Below are 19,670 nucleotides of genomic sequence, written 5' to 3' on the forward strand. Positions count from 1 at the left end.
TGCGCGCACGCTCCCGATGAAGCGTGACCGCGCATCGGTGACGCGCGGCACGCCGAAGGGATTCAACATCAAAGCCGGGAAACCTCGCGGCTTGCGGCTCTAGCCGCATTAGAATAAACAGTGTCGCCACTGTATGTATTTTATGTTTTGTTCTTGTCCTTACCCCACATTACCCTGTGCTGCGGAATATGTTGATGCCATCTAAATAAAAAGCTAACAATTATAACCCTCAACACCAGCTCCCAAAATACCTTAGTGTATTTGAAGTTTGAGACACCAACTTTTTAATACATTTTGGCATATTCTATTGTTATGATTGTTTGGTTTGCATACCATATTTTAATAGTCAATTAAGATTAATAAACTTGTGCACCTTTTATTTTATTCTAGATTCATCTGCCATGACTACAGCAAGATATAGGCCTACGTGGGATTTGGCTTTAGATCCACTGGTTTCCTGCAAACTCTGTCTTGGAGAATTTCCAGTGGAACAAATGACCACAATTGCACAATGCCAGTGCATTTTCTGTACCGTGGTTGGTATTCTTTTCCTTTTATCATTGCAGTATGTGAAGCAGAACTGTATGACTTAAATCAGAAGTGGAAATATTTTTTTATATATTACTCTAATGATAAATAAGTAAATGACTAGAGAATAATTATTGACATACTGTTTCATCTACAGTGTTTTGGTATTACAGTATGTAGAATAATATGGTTACTTGATAATGTATCCATAAAAGTAATACAATGTTTTCTAAAATGATTTGATTTTCTTCTGTTGTTGCCTCATAGTTTCATGTGATCTGAATAGAGCAGCGTATAGTACAAAATATATTAACTCTTTGGTTGGCCACATTACCATGAGCCCCTCCGGTAAATCACAAACACGTGATTGTGGCATCGCTTAATCCAGAATCGGAAAAGGAGTAGTCCTCCTCTTCCAGTTTCCTGTGTTTCAGACCATGTTCATGTATCAGATCATATTCTTGTTTTCCCCTGGAAAAATAAGCACTCAAAGGGCATGATGTAGCCACTAGTGAGCCCATGATGTAGAGGCTACGTCATAGTGTATCCAAAGGGTTAACATTTTAATTGGGAAAATATATATGCAAGTGAATAATACATACAGAAAAAAAGAGGACAGACCGAACAGTACATAATATGCCACAAACTATTTTGAAAAGGAAAAGGGAGCATTCATTGATTTCTTATTTTCTAAATATCATGGTAATTATTATTGGTAATTTTTTTTCAATATAGTTTTTGTACAATAATCTATATATATATAATTCTCTGAGGATGTCTACACATCCCTCTGTGATAGACTGAGTGGCCTCTCACACCCCCGGGGACAGCCTCAAAGGATGTCTGCACATTCCTCTGTGAAAAGCTAAGTGGCCTGTCACTCACCCAGGGACAGCCAATGAGACTGCACATCCCTACCACTCTGTGAATGGAATAGAGAGCAGTGTGCACATGGGGCAAGAGGGAGTGCAAAGAAAGGGGAGGAGAGACAGGAGACAGCAAGGAGAGGAGGAGACAGGGGATGATGGAGGAGAGAGTAAGGTTGGGAAGAGGAGATAAGAGACATTATAGAGAGGGGTGAAAACAAAGAATATGTTTAATTAATAACCTTTCAGATCTCCTACAGTAGATCGTCGTATATTATGCCGGGTACAGCTAGTAATAATATAAACCTTGACTCGCACGTTTAGAAATCCTTCAAACACAGCCTCTAACTCCTTCCTTAAAAAAAACTATTTTAACTGAAAAACAAAGAATGTCACATTTGCTAGATATGAATATCATAGAACAATATAGGTGAATTACAGTATGTTTACAAATACTCAAAGAAAGGCTAATGGGAGTATAGATTGTTCATTGGGTTTTATATTGTGACAATGCTCCATGGGTCATTGGCAGAACTATATCCAGCACTGGGGTTTGCTATACTAAAAATGCAGAATATTTTGCGCTGCCAGATCATTGTTATGTAGCATTTTTTTAATATTGCACGTGAATAAACTTTTAGGATTCTTAAGAAACATGAAGTGGCCATTATAAGCTTCTTTCTGCTATTTTTGTGTGCATGATTTAAAAAATGTAGCCATTGCCAAGCCATAAATAGATATCCCATAAAAGTCTGTAATTCCCATGTTCAGACCCGAATGGCAATGTCATATAATTAAGACTGGAAAATGAAAACTCTAAAGTTGTGTAGTCTGTGTGGCCTTAGAACTGAAAAGTATTTGAATGATTTCACATACAGTAAGTGTGTTTTCTTTGTAACCAGAGATGTACTGTATTTGCAACCTTAGATTTTTAGATTTAGAATATTGAGGTATTTTTTAAGATCTTTTTGTGTTTTCTCTTATTTGTTAACATGTTTCAATTGTTGCCAATATATAATATTCTATCATACCTCAAATATACTGTTGACTAATAGGAATATGTCTTCAGAATATAAATAGTGAAGATTATAAAGATTAGAGATGGGCGATTCGTTTCCTGGATTTTGTCGCATTATCCCCCCAAAATCCATTTTGCGGTGTACAATTCGTGGACGGATTAGGTTGGTTTAATTCTGCTATTGGATACAACCCGGTGACGGATTTGTAGAATACAATCCGCGGATTCAGCAATCCGTTGGCGGATTCTTAATCCGCGAAGTATATTGGTAATAATAATTAAAAAATACGCAAAATGCGAATGGCCCTTTTTGAAATTTATCCGCAGAAAACTGCGGACCGAAGGATCCGCCCGATCTGCTGCCGATCCAAATCCGCAAAAAAAAAATGCCCATCTCTAATAAAGATGCCATGGTTATCGAGGTGAAGCAGCTGCAGTTATTTTCCAGAGCTGATATTTAGACAGTTACTCAGCAATAACAAAAGCTTTGTAAGAGCAATTCATGCAATATCCTACATGTTGTTTTTTTTTTTTTTAAATAAATCCGTTCTGTTTTATTAGATAATACTTACTGCATTTTTTTTTAAATTCAAATCGTAATGCCATTTTGAATGAGTTAATATACTGAGCATCCTTTGATTTCTATAGCAGGTTATATAGCAGGTTTTAGCACACCTTCCAACAGTGTAAGATCTTTATAACACTTTCCTGTTTGTGATCATTTGTTGCCAATATTCCCATCCACGATTACCTTAGTAATATCATGAAAAATTGTAGCTGCGTAGTTACACTGACTGACGGATTTACTAAAACTGAAAGGTGGCCATTAAGTGAACCCTGGGAAGCAGGATCATTGGTGATCATTGGTGATCAATCACCGGAGAACGAATCGATCAGCAGCATACAGTAGGTAATTGATCACCAATTGCAGCATAGGTAATTAGTTTACAATAAAGGTAAAGTTTTCATTATTAAGTGCCGCTTGTATTGCCTCTTTAATAGCGAGTAGGAAGATTTTTAATTTAAAATCAAGAGTCTTATTGTGAGATAGTAGAGTGAGCAATATGGGAGCCGTATGAGAAAGGGCATGGATAACAGGAAGTGAGTCTCGCATCAGTGATTTGAAAGAATAGAAGTGAAGATGGAGGATGTACTGTTCAGATGTAGCACAGCATGCTGTTTATGTTGCTGCGGCCGCTTGCGGTCCTGCCTGAAATGTGGGTGGATTACCGCTGTTGGAGGGGGGGTCCGATCTCAAAGCAAGGACCCCCACAGCGTAATTGCGGCAGACCTTGTTCCACAGCGCTGTTTATGTTTGCTTTTTCGACCACGGCACTGGGGACAGTAAATCTTGCTACATCTGTATACAGAGTTTTAAAACCCCAGAAAATCAGTTGTAAGTTAGTAAAACATTGAGAAAACGGCTAAAAAGCCAATAAAATACGTACCTAGATATTAAAATGGAATATACTGCAGGTGTATTGCTGAAATTGTGAACTGCTGCAGTGGAGTTGTCTGTAGTATGTATAAGTGAATAGTCTTGATACTACTAGGGCTTTTTAGCATCCTGCTTAAAAAACATTCCAGTGCAACCCAGGTCCCCACACACTATGGTTATCGGACAAGTTAAATATGCAAACCCTTTTACCATTCATTTGCTATTAGTTTAGCACAATTCACTGAAACTGCTCTTTTCATTTGGAGTTTACTGATGCAATTTTACTGCCACAAAATCTGAGCAGCATAATATAGTGAGAAGACATAGTTAGACTACAGTTGGACTAGAGGTGACTGGGGACTGCATCCTACTGCACATGGCAACAAACGGTGAGCCATTCTGATCACACTATGATTCCTGCTGTTTAGTCTGCGCACACACACTTGGATCAAAACAGCTACATGCAGCATTACCTACCTCTGACATAATGAACCTGCTTTTCACCTCCACTTTTTGTTTCTCATGGCCTCATTGAAATGTTATTCTCTCTATCCACTACAAACGCCTCCCTCCTGGCCCACGCCCAACATCACCATATACCCTGGATTTCTCAAAAGCCTTGCATTATCTACTGAATGTTGGTGGAGAACCCTGAAAACCAGCACACCAACCACCGCACACTCAAATGGCAAACATCATAAAGTAACAACTTGCAAACAACTACTCAAATTTCTACTCATACTATTACTCTCTTTAGCAGGTGATATTGAATCTAACCCAGGCGCTCCCACTTCAACTCTGTCCCACACCCCTGAGAATACCCCCTTCAAATTCCATAAAGGGCTATCTCTCACCCATATAAATATCCGGAGTCTACTGCCCAAACTGGATGAACTAAGGGCATGGTGCCTTGTGCATAAACCCAAAGCCATCGTTCTTACAGAAACATGGCTAACCCCTAAAACCCCTGATGCAAATATCACCATTCAGGGATACTCCATTTCTAGGAGAGATAGGTCAAAGAGAGGAGGAGGGGTGTTATTTTATATTGCAGACACATTACAATTTACACTGTTAAATTGCCCCCCAAGCCCAACCTCTTTTGAAATCCTAGTTGGCAGAATCTGCCTCCCATTTTCTAAGCCCATCTTGCTAGCTGGCATCTACCGCCCCCTAAAGCCCCTCTACAATCTCTGACTGATATCGCCCAGTTTCTTGGCTCCATTTCCTCTCTGAATGAGAAGAGTGAGCTGTTGGGGATTTCAACTTCAATTGGCTTGACCCTAAAAACCACAAAATCCACACACAAATTAAATCACTTAACCTATAGCAACTCACTTCCCAACCCACACGGACAAACCTGAACTCGCACAACCATTCCTTGCTTGACTGGATTCTCTCCTCAAATCCCAGCAGAATCCAATCCTCTGGCATCCTTCCTGACATTTTCAGTGACCATGCAAGAGTGTACTGTGTAAGGAAAATTAAACTGCCCCAATCAAGCCCTAAAGTTCTCCTCACTAGAACATTCAGAAACTGTAACCCACAACAGTTTCTGGCTGATCTTACCAACTGCCTTTGGCACAGAATCGATTTAATTCCTGACTCTGATTCTGCGCTTGACTATTTCCAATCCGAGTTCTTAAAACTCTGTGATACCCATGCTCCTCTATGCAGAATAAGGGTACGGGGTGCCCACCTTCCATGGGTTACAACTGAGCTTATAGCACTCTACCAGTTCAGGGATGCCTTGTGGAAAAGCCACAAAGTAACTGGCACTACCAAGGATCTCAATCACTACAGATGCCTGCGGAACATGTGCACAAGGCAAACAAGGCATGCAAAAGCACAATATTACTCTGACAATCTCCTCCAGAACACATCAAACCCAGCTAACTTCTGGAAGGTTATCAACAACATATTCCAGCCTTCTAACCATCAACAGCCAAGTAACATCACTAAGGGCGATATTACTCTGACAAACCCCACCGACATTGCAAATGCATTCAATGATTACTTTGTGGGGTGTGCTGCTAACTTATTAGCAAAACGCAGCCCAAACCACAAACTTGAATCTCATCCTGGGAGTACCCCTATAGCCCCACCCCCTCCCAACACTGCCACAATTTTCAATTTGGCCCAGTATCCGAAGAGGAGATTACACAAGCGCTTCTCAAATTAAAACTAAGCAGCCAATGTGGACCTGACTTACTACAATCTAGGTTCCTAAGACTTGGTGCCCCAGCAATTGCCAAACCAATTGCTTCCATAGTCAACTCTATCCTGTCTGCAGGCCATATCCCTAAGACCTGGAAAGCTGCCAGAGTTGTCCCAATCTTCAAAAGTGGGGACAAAAACACTGTCTCAAACTACAAGCCAATCTCCCTTCTCCCAATCCTATCCAAAGTCATGGAAAAAGTGTCCACTCCCAATTAAGCGATTACTATAACAAGACAAATTTCCCTAGCCAATTCCAATCTGGCTTTCGCCCAAAACACTCTACCGTAACTACCCTGCTAAAAGTTTGCAATGAAATCCAGTGTGGAATGGAACGGGATCAACTCACTTGTGGAGTATTCCTAGATTTTGCAAAGGCTTTTGATACTGTTGATCATGCTATCCTGCTTAACAAACTCCAGAGCTCTGGAATAGGGAAGCATGCTTTAAACTGGTTTCAGTCCTACCTTTTTGAGACTCGAAAACTGGATTTCCCAAAACAAACTGTTTTTAAACACTGACGAGACTGTAACAATGGTATTTGGGACCAAGACTAAATTTTTAACGCTTCCAGCGACTGAGCTCTACATTAGAACCAACACTAACACCACCCTAACTCCTGTTACTAGTTTTAAATACCTGGGCATATGGCTTGACTCCCACTTAACATTCGGGATTCACATTGATACCCTGACAACCAAGACCTATGCCAAACTAGGGGTACTTTACAGGAACAAATCCTCCCTAAGTCTCCTGGTCAGAAAACGTATCGCACAGCAGATGCTAATGCCAATTATTGACTATGGAGACATAGTATATGGCTCGGCAACTCAATCCCACCTTAGCAAACTTGACACCCTCTACAATTCAATTTGTCGTTTTGTTCTCCAATGCAACTATAACACACATCACTGCGAAATGCTCAAAGAACTAGATTGGTCATCACTCGAGTCTAGGCGCAAAGTTCACCTTTCCTGTCTTGCCTTCAAATTCTTTATGGGCAAGCTACCCAGCTATCTGAATAAGCTCCTCACCCCTACCACATGCAGCAAATATCACCTGAGATCAGACTCCAAAAGACTGTTCATGGTCCCAAGGCTCAACAAAGTATCCGGCCACTCCTCCTTCTCTTACCGTGCACCCCAACACTGGAACAACCTGCCAGAGTCTCTCACTGCCGCCACCAGTTTAAGTTCTTTCAAATCTAAGGCTGTCACACATTTTAATCTGGTCTGTAACTGTTTCATACGCCCATAATATATTATCTTTAACTGTGCACGCAATGTCTTGTATATAATGTATACCCTGCTCATTTATGTAACTGTATTTGTAAACATGTATTTGTCATCATAACTCTGTGCCCAGGACATACTTGAAAATGAGAGGTAACTCTCAATGTATTACTTCCTGGTAAAATATTTTATAAATAAATAAATAAGTAGAAGTAGCCAACTCCAGTCCTCAAGGGCCACCAAAAGGTCAGGTTTTAAGGATATACCTGCTTCAGCACAGGTGGCTCAATCAGTAGCTCAGTCAATGCCTGCCCTTGAGGACTGGAGTTGGCCACTCTTGATCTAGTGTAACTAGTGCTAAAAATACACTGCATTATAAATATCATATACATTTAATGTTTCACCTTCAGTATATACTATATGAAAATGGCCTTTAATATATCTCAATTAGGAACAAAATTGAAAACTTTTGCTTTTGGAAAGAATGTATTTATAAATATAAGTATATAGTGCATACTGTACATTAAAATTATATATATATATATATATATATATATATATATATATATATGAAGGAACAAAAATTGTAGCGCCAGAGTAGGACTGCAAGTGTTGTACCTATTGGTAGACTATAGTAAATAAATAAAATTGATTATGTGTATATAGTGCAAGAAATAACATAAATGTGATAATATTAAAATAGAAAATGCAATAGAAAATACATAATATATCAATAAACTGTATAGTGAAACACAAACAACTTAAGTGAAAAAAAGGGGGGTGCAAAAGTGCAAAAAAGAAAAATAATTAAAGTCCAACCTGTCCTTTAAATGTTAGTCCATGAATGGAGGTAAATGATGCTGACAAGGGGGTCTCCGGCTGCTCTCACATGGGATAAACCACATCCAGGGATATCTACAAACAGAAAAAGAGAGAGCGCACGCCCCATAGCATAACACTGTATATTTATTATGAAAAAAGGAAAGGGAAGGGGGGGGGGAGGAATCACACTCACAAGATAAAAATGGTTAAAAGGCAATTTGTGATTATATCACCACCATCCGGTTCTGTGCTTCGGAATTGCGTCTCTGTGGGCTCCTTCAGGACTGCCAGTAGAAGTCACCGCTCACCGGATTCCTGGGGTGCCGTTTGCCGTCAGATTGCCATCCAAGAACTCAGCTCTCCACTCCGAATGGCCGCCATATGGATCCCACGCTGGAGGTGGCCTCGAGCGCGTGCGCAGCGTCGTAGTGACGTAATCGCGCTATCAGAGTCCCTGACGCGTTTCGTCACCGCTGGGCGACTTTCTCAAAGGGCTGATAGTGAACGGAATGAAGTCCTGCATATTTATAGCCAGTCCATCGCTTAGCAACCCATAATAGGGTAATTGTTTAACCCGTGGTAAGCTGGTGAAGTAGGGCGTAACTAGATGTACTGCACCCTCATTAAACACATGATTTAAACGACTGACTTAATAAATGGCAGATCATGGAAAAAGTATATATATATACTGACACATATTGTGGGAAGGATCTACAAAAAACATTATACACATATATGAAACACACTAAATACTCAAATTCATTGCTAATATTATATAAAATAATTAAAAATGATTCAAATAGATGATCTGAACCAATGGATAAAACGAGAAAGCAAAGTTAAAAATAAAATTAAGTAAATTATCCCCTGTTGTATAATAAACATTAAATAATGAAATATATACAAAATTGTTTAAAATAAAATCACACACATAAAAAAACACACAGGGGTGGCAGTACATTGAGATCTAATAATCATATTATAAATAAAAAATAGTAAGAACTATTAATTCCTCATCAGAACACCATGCATATATAGACAAAATTATGTACACATACATAATAAGCAACCGAAAATTCAATAGATCTACACTACTAAACAAGTAAAAGTAAATAGATATTGCACGTACTTTTTGCTGTAAAGATAATATATATGTGTATATAGAACATAAGCTAAGAGCAACCATATGACTCAAATGGGCTTATATACTACCCAGATACTTGTATATAGATGAATATACAAATGTATATTAACCAATGTGTATCAAATTGTTGAACTATTATAAAGTGGGGTATATATTTCTCTCATGCAGATATAAAGATAAAAATAAAAATAAAACATGATAAATCATGTAAATGTATATTAACTCAAGATGGAAATCTAATAAACGGAGAGGAGAGAGAAAAAGTACCAAGGGCTAGAACTAAATGAAAAATGATTAACAAAATGGTAGGGATAAATATTCAAATGAAACTATAATTCTAATTTAAGATTGAATATAGAAAAAATAGAATAAAAATGTATATATTAAATATAAATGAAAATGTAAATGAATAAATGAAAACAATACTGTCAATCATTTATGTGGGGATGAGGGGATGAACCAAGGATGGAGGGGGACAGGATGGGGCTGGGGAGGGAGGGAAGAGGGGGATCGGAAAAAAAAAGGGGGAAAAAGGGAAAGGGGAGAGGGATAAAGGGATGGGGATAAACTGCTTACTGATGTGGGAGTGAAGGAAAAAGAGGATTATGGCGGCCATTCGGAGTGGAGAGCTGAGTTCTTGGACGACAATCTGACGGCAAACGGCACCCCAGGAATCCGGTGAGCGGTGACTTCTACTGGCAGTCCTGAAGGAGCCCACAGAGACGCAATTCCGCAGAACAGAACCGGATGGTGGTGATATAATCACAAATTGCCTTTTAACCATTTTTATCTTGTGAGTGTGATTCCTCCCCCCCCCCTTCCCTTTCCTTTTTTCATAATAAATACACAGTGTTATGCTATGGGGCATGCGCTCTCTCTCTTTTTCTGTTTATATATATATATATATATATATAATCAAAAAATAAATAGATGATACCGTTCTGTGGCTAACGAAATGCTTTTATTTGTGCGAGCTTTCGAGATACACTGATCTCTTCTTCCGGCGATGTTACAATGAATGAAGCAAGGATAACTTAAAAACAGTGTCTCTTGGAATGTTATCTGTGCTTGTCCTTCCCCCGGTGTGGATGTGTTTTATGGCTAGAGGTGTCAAAGGGTAACTGAAAGCAAGTGAAGAAAGAGTGTGTATGTGTATCAGTGTGAATAAAAATGAATGGAGAGCCCACAGTATAAACAGTGCTCTACACAAGGTGTGTGTGGAGTGAGAGGGATATAAATGGTGTGGGTGGGTGTGGAAATGTGAGAGTTTGTAGCACAACTAAAAGTTGATACACATACACACTCTTTCTTCACTTGCTTTCAGTTACCCTTTGACACCTCTAGCCATAAAACACATCCACACCGGGGGAAGGACAAGCACAGATAACATTCCAAGAGACACTGTTTTTAAGTTATCCTTGCTTCATTCATTGTAACATCGCCGGAAGAAGAGATCAGTGTATCTCGAAAGCTCGCACAAATAAAAGCATTTCGTTAGCCACAGAACGGTATCATCTATTTATTTTTTGATTATTGAAGCTCGGCTAACACGGTACTGATACCTCTACATGTATATATATATATATATATATATATATATATATATATATATATATATATATATTGTGACAAACGGCTTACTCCGGGGCTCCGCCGTCTGTCCGGGACTGTTAGAACACGGTCTTTTAGGGTAGGTTAAATGACGAGGCGTAATGTGCTGTTCCTTTAAACAGGCTACTGCCTGTTTTTTTCAGTCCCAGGCACTGAGACTGCCACACGGAATACAAAATAATACATAAGCAAACAAAACCCTGCTCGCTTGAGCAATAACTTAACTAAGGTTTTCCCTGACTGGGGTGGGAGTGGCTTCTCCACTTCCAACAACAAAAATAAGGAACTTTGCAGTTTTAGAAAAAAGGAACAGAATGGTTTAACCTGTTTGGTGAGAGGCGTTTCCCCTCTCTGCTTCCAGCAGCCTTCCTGCCTCCAGGCTCTTGGGGAGAGGGAAGAGGAACCAAGAAATCAGCCTTAAATACCTGATTTCTAACTAGCAGGACAGGTGACAGAAATCAGGCAGACAAACTCTGGTCTGGATCCCTCATCCCTCAGTTCCAGCACTTGCCAAACTGTGGGATGGAGTGCATGCATTCTGAGGCTGCACTTTTCAGCCTAAACAGGATAGAAACTGTTCAGTATCCTGGGAGCCCTATATATGGAATTTATTACCATACCCTGGTTTCTGTCACATATCCTCCCCCCCAGCTCAGACCTCGAGGGATGAGCGACCATGGATATTAGGGAGTGCATCCTTGACAACCCGTCAGCATTGCCATGTTTGTGCCCTGACCTGTGTTCCACAGAAAATTTAAAGGGTTGTAGGCTTAGGAACCACCTGGTCACTCTAGCATTCTTCTCTCTGTTTTGACACATCCAGGTGAGGGGTGCATGATCTGTGACCAACCGGAATTTTCTCCCCAACAGATGGTATTTGAGCGTCTCTACAGCCCACTTTATTGCGAGACACTCTCTCGACTATGGAGTAATTTTTCTCCTGGGGATTTAGTTTCCTACTTAAATAAAGGATGGGGTGCTCCTCACCTTGAGACTCCTGGGAGAGTACAGCCCTACCTCAGATGCGTCGGTTTGGACTAAAAACTCTTTAGAGAAGTCAGGTGTGACCAACACTGGTTGGGCACAGAGAGCTTCTTTCAGGCTTCTAAAGGCCTACTCGGTTGGGGGGACCACTTTACCATTAGCGGCCCTCTTGCTTTTGTGAGGTCGGCTAGTGGGGTTGCCTTAGTTGCAAAATTGGGAATAAACCTTCTATAGTAACCAATTAATCCCAAAAAGGTCCTTGCTTGTTTTTTTGTAACTGGCCTTTGCCAATTTTGTATTGCCTCTACTTTGAGTGTTTGGGGTTTGAGTAAACCTCTGCCAATAGAATACCCCAGATACTTGGCCTCCTACAGACCAATAGTGCATTTAGCGGGGTTAGCAGTTAGTCCAGCAGACCGAACTGCGTCGAGCACAGCTTGGACCTTTGGAAGGTGGGATTGCCAATCTTCACTATGGATTACCACATCATCCAGGTAGGCGGCAGCATACCGAGCATGTGGTTTTAAAATTTTATCCATCATTCTTTGGAATGTGGCGGGAGCTCCATGTAAGCCAAAAGGCAGCACCCTATACTGAAAGAGGCTGCCTGGGGTTGAGAAGGCTGTCTTTTCTTTTGCCCTTTCTGTGAGGGGAACCTGCCAGTACCCTTTTGTTAGGTCTAGGGTCGTGAGATATAGGGTTTTGCCCAGTCTCTCTACCAGTTCATCAACCCTGGGCATAGGATAAGTATCAAATTTTGACACAGCGTTTAGTTTACGGTAGTCATTGCAAAACCTTGTTGTACCGTCTGGCTTTGGGACTAAAACTATAGGGCTGTTCCACCCACTTTGGGATTCCAAAATTACGCCTAGTTTTAGCATTTTTTTAACCTCTACGGTACGGTTTAAGGTTAACTCGGACCCCCGGTTCAGAGACTAGGTCATGTTCAATTACGCTAGTTCTACCTGGCTGTGTAGAGAAGACTTCTTTGTTTCTTCTCACTAAATTCTGGACTTCTCGTTTCTGATGAACGGACAGGGTTTCAGCTATGCTAACCTCTGGGTCAGTTTCTCGATTCTCTGACAGACTTGGGGGTACTAGGGTTAACAAGACCTCTATCTATCCAGGGCTTAAGTAGGTTTACATGGTAAATTTGCTAAGGTTTCCTCCTACCTGGCTGTCTCACCTTGTGATTTACTTTTCCCACTCTTTCCAAGACCTGATATGGCCCATGCCACTTAGCAAGGAATTTATTCTCTACGGTGGGAACCAGAACTAGCACCCTATTGCCTGGAAAAAAAATTCTGACCCTTGCACCCTTATTATACGTATTCCTCTGTGCCTCTTGAGCTTTTTCCATGTGTTCCCTCACTATAGGTAGGACTGCAGCTATGCAGTCCTGCATCTGGGCAACATGCTCTATTTCACTTCTGTATGGGGTAACCTCGTGTTCCCAAGTCTCTTTGGCTATATCCAGTAAGGCCCTTGGGTGTCAGCCATACAATAGTTCAAACGGGGAGAAGCCTGTGGATGATTGGGGAACCTCCCTAACGGGAAATAACAGGTATGGTAACAAACAATCCCAGTTTTTCCCATCCTTATCGACCGCCCGGCATAACATGCTTTTTAAGGTTTTATTGAATCGTTCCACTAAACCATCTGTTTGTGGATGATAGACTGAGGTTCTGAGATGCTTGATTTTTAGGAGTTTACATAATTCTTTTGTTACTTGGGACATAAATGGTGTTCCCTGGTCAGTTAAGATCTCTTTAGGAATTCCGACCCGGGTAAACAGGACTATTAACTCTTTTGCTATGTTTTTAGCAGAGGTGCTACGAAGGGGAATTGCCTCCGGATATCGGGTGGCATAATCTAATATTACCAATATATGCTGATGTCCCCTAGCAGACTTTATTAGGGGTCCTACTAGATCCATAGCAATCCGGTTAAATGGTACATCTATTATGGGAAGGGGTACCAATGGACTACGATACGCTTTGAACGGGGCGGTGATCTGACATTCTGGGCATGAGGAGCAATAATTTGTCATTTCTGCCAGAACCCCAGGCCAATAGAAGCCTCGGAGAACCTTTTCTTTTGTCTTTTCCACCCCTAGGTGTCCCCCCAATGGGTGACTATGTGCGAGGTGTAATACTACATTACGGAATGTCCGTGGTACCAACAATTGTTTAGTTATAATTGATTTCCTTTTATCAACCCGATATACTAGGTCATTCTCTACCTCGAAGTAGGGGTAGGCAAGTGACCTATGTGGTTGGCCCGGAGTACTATTCTGGTCCCGTATATTCCCCCTTGCTTCCGCTAATGTGGGATCTTCCCACTGGGCCTTCTTAAAACTCCCAGGACTGACCTCTAGGTCAGCGAAGGTCTTATCCTGTTCTGGGGTGGTAAGCGCCTGTTCAACATCTTGATTTGGGGCATTCCCTACCAAGGTGGCCATGGGAAAGGGGATTTTTCAGCACTCTTCCTCTTTCCCCTTTTTATTTGGGCCCTCGTCAACCTCCATTTCTGAAAAAGGGAAAGGATTTGTTTCTTCTGTTACTTCTTTATGGTCTGCTATTGAACTCTGGGCGCTATTCTGAGAGGAGGACCACATTTTTAGAAAATGGGGAAAGTCGGTCCCTATTAACACATCATGTGCCAATTTGGGTACTATATCCACTTTGAAATCTAAAGAACCAAACTCTGTTTCAATAAGAACATCAACAGTGGAATATTCGTGATTATCCCCATGTATACAACAAATTGCCACTCTTTGTGAACTGTTTACCTGTTTTTTCCCAATGGACAACAGGTATTCGGACACTAGTGTAACCATTCTCCCAGAGTCAAGTAGTGCCCGAACCCTCTTACCATTTACCTTTACAAATGCCCAGAGATGGTTATTCAAGGGGTCCTCTGGGCTAGGTCCCATACATTGAGACCAGAACGAATAAGGTTCAACGCTGTTGCATTGCATTGGTTCAGTATTTAGTGGGCAAACTTTCGCGGTGTGGCCCCTCTCATAACAATTTGCACATTTAGGTACATAGTCTGTGTCCCACTTAGAGCCCTTTTTCGGCTCTCCATGTTGGCTGTTGCCCTTAGTATGCGAGCCGCTGGTGCTGTGTGAAGGCGGTCGTCGCTCTTCAGCCCCCCTTAACCCTGGTACTCTTTTACCGTCTCTGGAAGAGTCCTGGAACCTTGGGTAGTGGGGATGCTCCATGACTGGGTTGCAGGTGCTCTTCTGCTGCATTGTACCTTTCTATGAGGGCCACCAGCTTGTCTGCATTGTGGGGGTCACTGACTGACCCAACGGCGTAGGGCAGTGGGAAGTTTCCTCAAGAACTGGTCCATGACCAATCGTTCCACGATGTGGCTTGCTGAGTTGATCTCGGGTTGTAGCCACTTCCGAACGAGGTGGATGAGGTCATACATCTGGGATCGGGTGGCTTTATCCAATGTGAAGGACCATGCGTGGAACCTTTGGGCGCGAACGCCGTGGTTACGCCGAGGCGGGCGAGGATCTCAAACTTCAATTTTGCATAGACGTTAGCTTCGGCTGGCTCTAGATCAAAGTAAGCCTTCTGATGTTCGCCGCTTTAGAAGGGTGCAATTAGACTGGCCCACTCAGCTTCTGGCCAACCCTCTCTCTGTGCCGTGCGTTCAAAAGTGAGAAGATAAGTTTCAACATCATCCGAGGGCCCCATCTTCTGAAGGTAGTGGCTTGCCCTGGTCATTTTCGGGACCTGGCCTGCCTCTGCCAGTGGAGTCTTAATGATAGCCTCTCTCAGGACCTCGAGTTCCTGCTGTAAGCCCTGGGTGAACCGTTGTTGTTCCTCTCTCAGCAAGCAGTTTGTCTCTTGCTGGGTTGCATTCGTCTCTTGCTGGGCTATTAACAGCTGTTGCTGGGTTGCATTTGCGCTTTGCAGGGCTGCATTCGCCTGTTGCTGGGTTTCATTCACCTCTTTCTGGGCAGCGACATTGCGTACCAGCGCACTCACCACGTCTTCCATCGTGTTTGGGAAAAAAACTTTAGTGTTCTGCCCGCGTTCTCCACCATATGTGACAAACGGCTTACTCCGGGGCTCCGCCGTTTGTCCGGGACTGTTAGAACACGGTCTTTTAGGGTAGGTTAAATGACGAGGCATAACATGCTGTTCCTTTAAACAGGCTACTGCCTGGTTTATTCAGTCCCAGGCACTGAGACTGCCACACGGAATACAAAATAATACATAAGCAAACAAAACCCTGCTCGCCTGAGCAATAACTTAACTAAGGTTTTCCCTGACTGGGGTTGGAGTGGCTTCTCCACTTCCAACAACAAAAATAAGGAACTTTGCAGTTTTAGAAAAAAGGAACAGAATGGTTTAACCTGTTTGGTGAGAGGCTTTTCCCCTCTCTGCTTCCAGCAGCCTTCCTGCCTCCAGGCTCATGGGGAGAGCGAAGAGGAACCAGGAAATCAGCCTTAAATACCTGATTTCTAACTAGCAGGACAGGTGACAGAAATCAGGCAGCAGACAAACTCTGGTCTGGATCCCTCATCCCTCAGTTCCAGCACTTGCCAAACTGTAGGATGGAGTGCATGCATTCTGAGGCTGCACTTTTCAGCCTAAACAGGATAGAAACTGTTCAGTATCCTGGGAGCCCTATATATGGAATTTATTACCATACCCTGGTTTCTGTCACTATATATATATATATATATATACAGTGTTCGACAAATCACCCAAAAATCTACTCGCCCAACCAAAAAATCTACTCGCCACCTAGTCCCGCCCCCCAACCCCGCCCCTAGTCCCGCCCCCAACCCCGCCCCTAGTCCCGCCCCCAACCCCGCTTTAAAATAAAATATATAAATAAAATACATTTAATAAATTCCTAGTCAGAACAACATTCGTTTTTGACAAATGTATTTATTGTATTACATTATACTACAATTAGTCCTTGTTACGTGTGTATGTGTAAATGTCGGATCTAGAATTAAAAGCTAGGTGTGAATGACTAGTTTCCTGAACCCCTTAACCAGTGTCTGGATGCCCCCGCTTCACAATATCTAAAGCAGCAATCCCACCTGGGATCTTACCTGATCCGCAGTCCCTCAATGTCCAGGTACGCTCATTCCCGCAATGTTATACATTTGGGAGGTGTTCACTACCTGTCTTCTGGGTTAGGGGGGGGTTCCGATGTCTTCCGTGTGAAGCTTGAGCCAGATCTGGAAGAAAGCAGTATAGGGTGGTTAAGATTTCGGTGTAGTATAGGGCATTTAAGATATATAGGGTAAATAAGAGATCCAGATCCAGAGTGTGAGTGACAGAGAGAGAGAGTGTGGGGGAGAGAGAGAGTGTAGGGGAGAGAGAGAGAGAGTGTAGGGGAGAGAGAGAGAGTGTAGGGGAGAGAGAGAGAGTGTGGGGGAGAGAGAGAGTGTGGGGGAGGGAGAGAGTGTGGGGGAGAGAGAGAGAGTGTGGGGGAGAGAGAGAGAGAGTGTGGGGGAGAGAGAGAGAGTGGGGAGAGAGAGAGAGTGTGGGGAGAGAGAGAGAGTGTGGGGAGAGAGAGTGTGGGGGAGAGAGAGAGTGTGGGGGAGAGAGAGAGAGTGTGGGGGAGAGAGAGAGTGTGGGGGAGAGAGTGTGGGGGAGAGAGAGAGTGGGGGAGAGAGAGAGTGTGGGGGAGAGAGGGAGAGAGAGTGTAGGGGAGAGAGAGAGAGAGTGTGGGGGAGAGAGAGAGAGAGTGTGGGGGAGAGAGAGAGTGTGGGGGGGGAGAGAGAGAGAGTGTGGGGGAGAGAGAGAGAGTGTGGGGGAAAGAAAGAGAGTGTGGGGGAGAGAGAGAGTGTGGGGGGAGAGAGAGAGAGTGTGGGGGGAGAGAGAGAGTGTGGGGGAGACAGAGGAGAGAAACGGTGGGTGACACACACAGAGAGAGAGAGGCTGGGTGAGTGACTGGCTGGGTGAGTGGTTTGCTGGGTGAGTGGCTGGGTGGGGCAGGGGTGACTGGGTGGGTGAGTGACTGACACTGACTGGGGGTGGAGGGGTGACTGACACTGACTGGGGGTGGGGGGGTGACTGACACTGACTGGGGGTGGGGGGGGTGACTGACACTGACTGGGGGTGGGGGGGTGACTGACACTGACTGGGGGTGGGGGGTGACTGACACTGACTGGGGGTGGGGGGGTGACTGACACTGACTGGGGGTTGGGGTGACTGACACTGACTGGGGGTGGGGGGTGACTGACACTGACTGGGGGTGGGGGTGACTGACACTGACTGGGGGTGGGGGGGGTGACTGACACTGACTGGGGGTGGGGGGTGACTGACACTGACTGGGGGTGGGGGTGACTGACACTGACTGGGGGTGGGCGGTGACTGACACTGACTGGGGGTGGGGGGGTGACTGACACTGACTGGGGGTGGGGGTGACTGACACTGACTGGGGGTGGGGGGGTGACTGACACTGACTGGGGGGTGACTGACTGGGGGGTGACTGACAGGGGAGGTGACTGACTGGGGGGGTTACTGACTGGGGGGGTGACTGATTGGGGGGGGTTACTGACTGGGGGGGGGTTACTGACTGGGGGGGGGACCTCTGGTGTCACACACACACACACACACACACACACACACACACCACACACACACACACACACACACACACACACACACACACACACACACACACACATTCTCCCCCACACACACACATACACATTCTCACACACACACAGGGGAGGAAAGGCCGCGACCAGCACCACGCTCCTCCCCCACCCACCTGCGCCCATCTCCCGCTCGTGTGGGAGGCAGGCCGACATCCCCCCCCCCAATCAGCAGGGTGGGTGGGAGGCACGTGGCGAGGTATCCCCCACTGGGCGCCCCAGGTGACAGTCAGCCCCGCCGTGGCCGCCACTGCCCTGCTCCCCTCGCCGGCATGTCACAGTGCACGGCCAAGCTGCAGGCTGCTTCTTCCCCCCCAGCCCGCGGCGGCATGAAGCTCGTGGGGGGGGGCCAGGCCGACATCCCCCCACCTCATGCGGCGGCTGCGCCATCATGAAGGTAGCTGGCGCATGGGAGGCACGTGGGGAGGGCCGAGCCCCCTCCCCGCAAACCAACCGGGCTGCAGCAGCGGGGACCTCCCGCCCCGGACATCGATCGATGGATCGAGGGGAAGGGGACAGGAGCAGGAGGAGGGGAAGGGGACAGGAGCAGGAGCAGGAGGGGACAGGAGCAGGGGACAGGAGGAGGGGAAGGGGACTGGAGCAGGGGACAGGAGAGCTGCCGCGGTGGGGAGTAGGGAGCCATGTGGGGACCAGGGGGATCGCAGGGAAGGAGCAGAGGGGCCGCAGCATGGAGAGTACTTACCCTCCAACAGATCTCCAGGCAGAAAGAATGGCCGCTCATTGGGGGCGGGCTCATATAGAGCCTGGCCGCGCGCCCACAAAGCCTGGGAGCGCGCGCCAATCAGGAGTCAGGTAGGGGAAGTTTTTTTTTTTTTTTTTTAGCGCGAACGGGGGAATTTAAAAAAAAAAAACACACGTGCTGCTTGGGCCAATATTTACACGCCCGGGGGTTAAATCCACCCGCTCCGGGCGAGTAAATGTATAGGATTGTCGAACACTGTATATATATATATATATATATATAGAGTGAAAAGAGAAAAAAGTAACCCGTATGGGAGCACTCAGGTATGCAATTGATATATTTGTTTATTTATTTGACACAGTGCAAAAAGGGATGAATAAACAGTACATGATTAAAAACACTTAAAAAAGAGGCATGGACCCCTGTCACGGGTGCTACCCTTAAACACAAGTGAACAGCACTAG

General features: G+C 44.3%; 1 protein-coding gene across 2 annotated transcripts in view; it reads left to right on the top strand.

Moving 5' to 3' along the window:
- Positions 1-19,670, top strand: part of RNF144A (ring finger protein 144A) — a 113,845-nt gene that overhangs the window by 44,045 nt on the left and 50,130 nt on the right. For both annotated transcript variants that reach the window (XM_075598306.1, XM_075598305.1), the window contains one exon: positions 391-536. In XM_075598306.1, the coding sequence (XP_075454421.1) occupies positions 402-536 (135 nt within the window). In that variant the 5' untranslated portion in view covers positions 391-401. The remainder of the gene's footprint in view (positions 1-390; positions 537-19,670) is intronic.

The sequence above is a fragment of the Ascaphus truei genome, chromosome 4 (genome assembly GCF_040206685.1).
Source record: "Ascaphus truei isolate aAscTru1 chromosome 4, aAscTru1.hap1, whole genome shotgun sequence".
NCBI classification, from domain to species: Eukaryota; Metazoa; Chordata; class Amphibia; order Anura; family Ascaphidae; genus Ascaphus; species Ascaphus truei.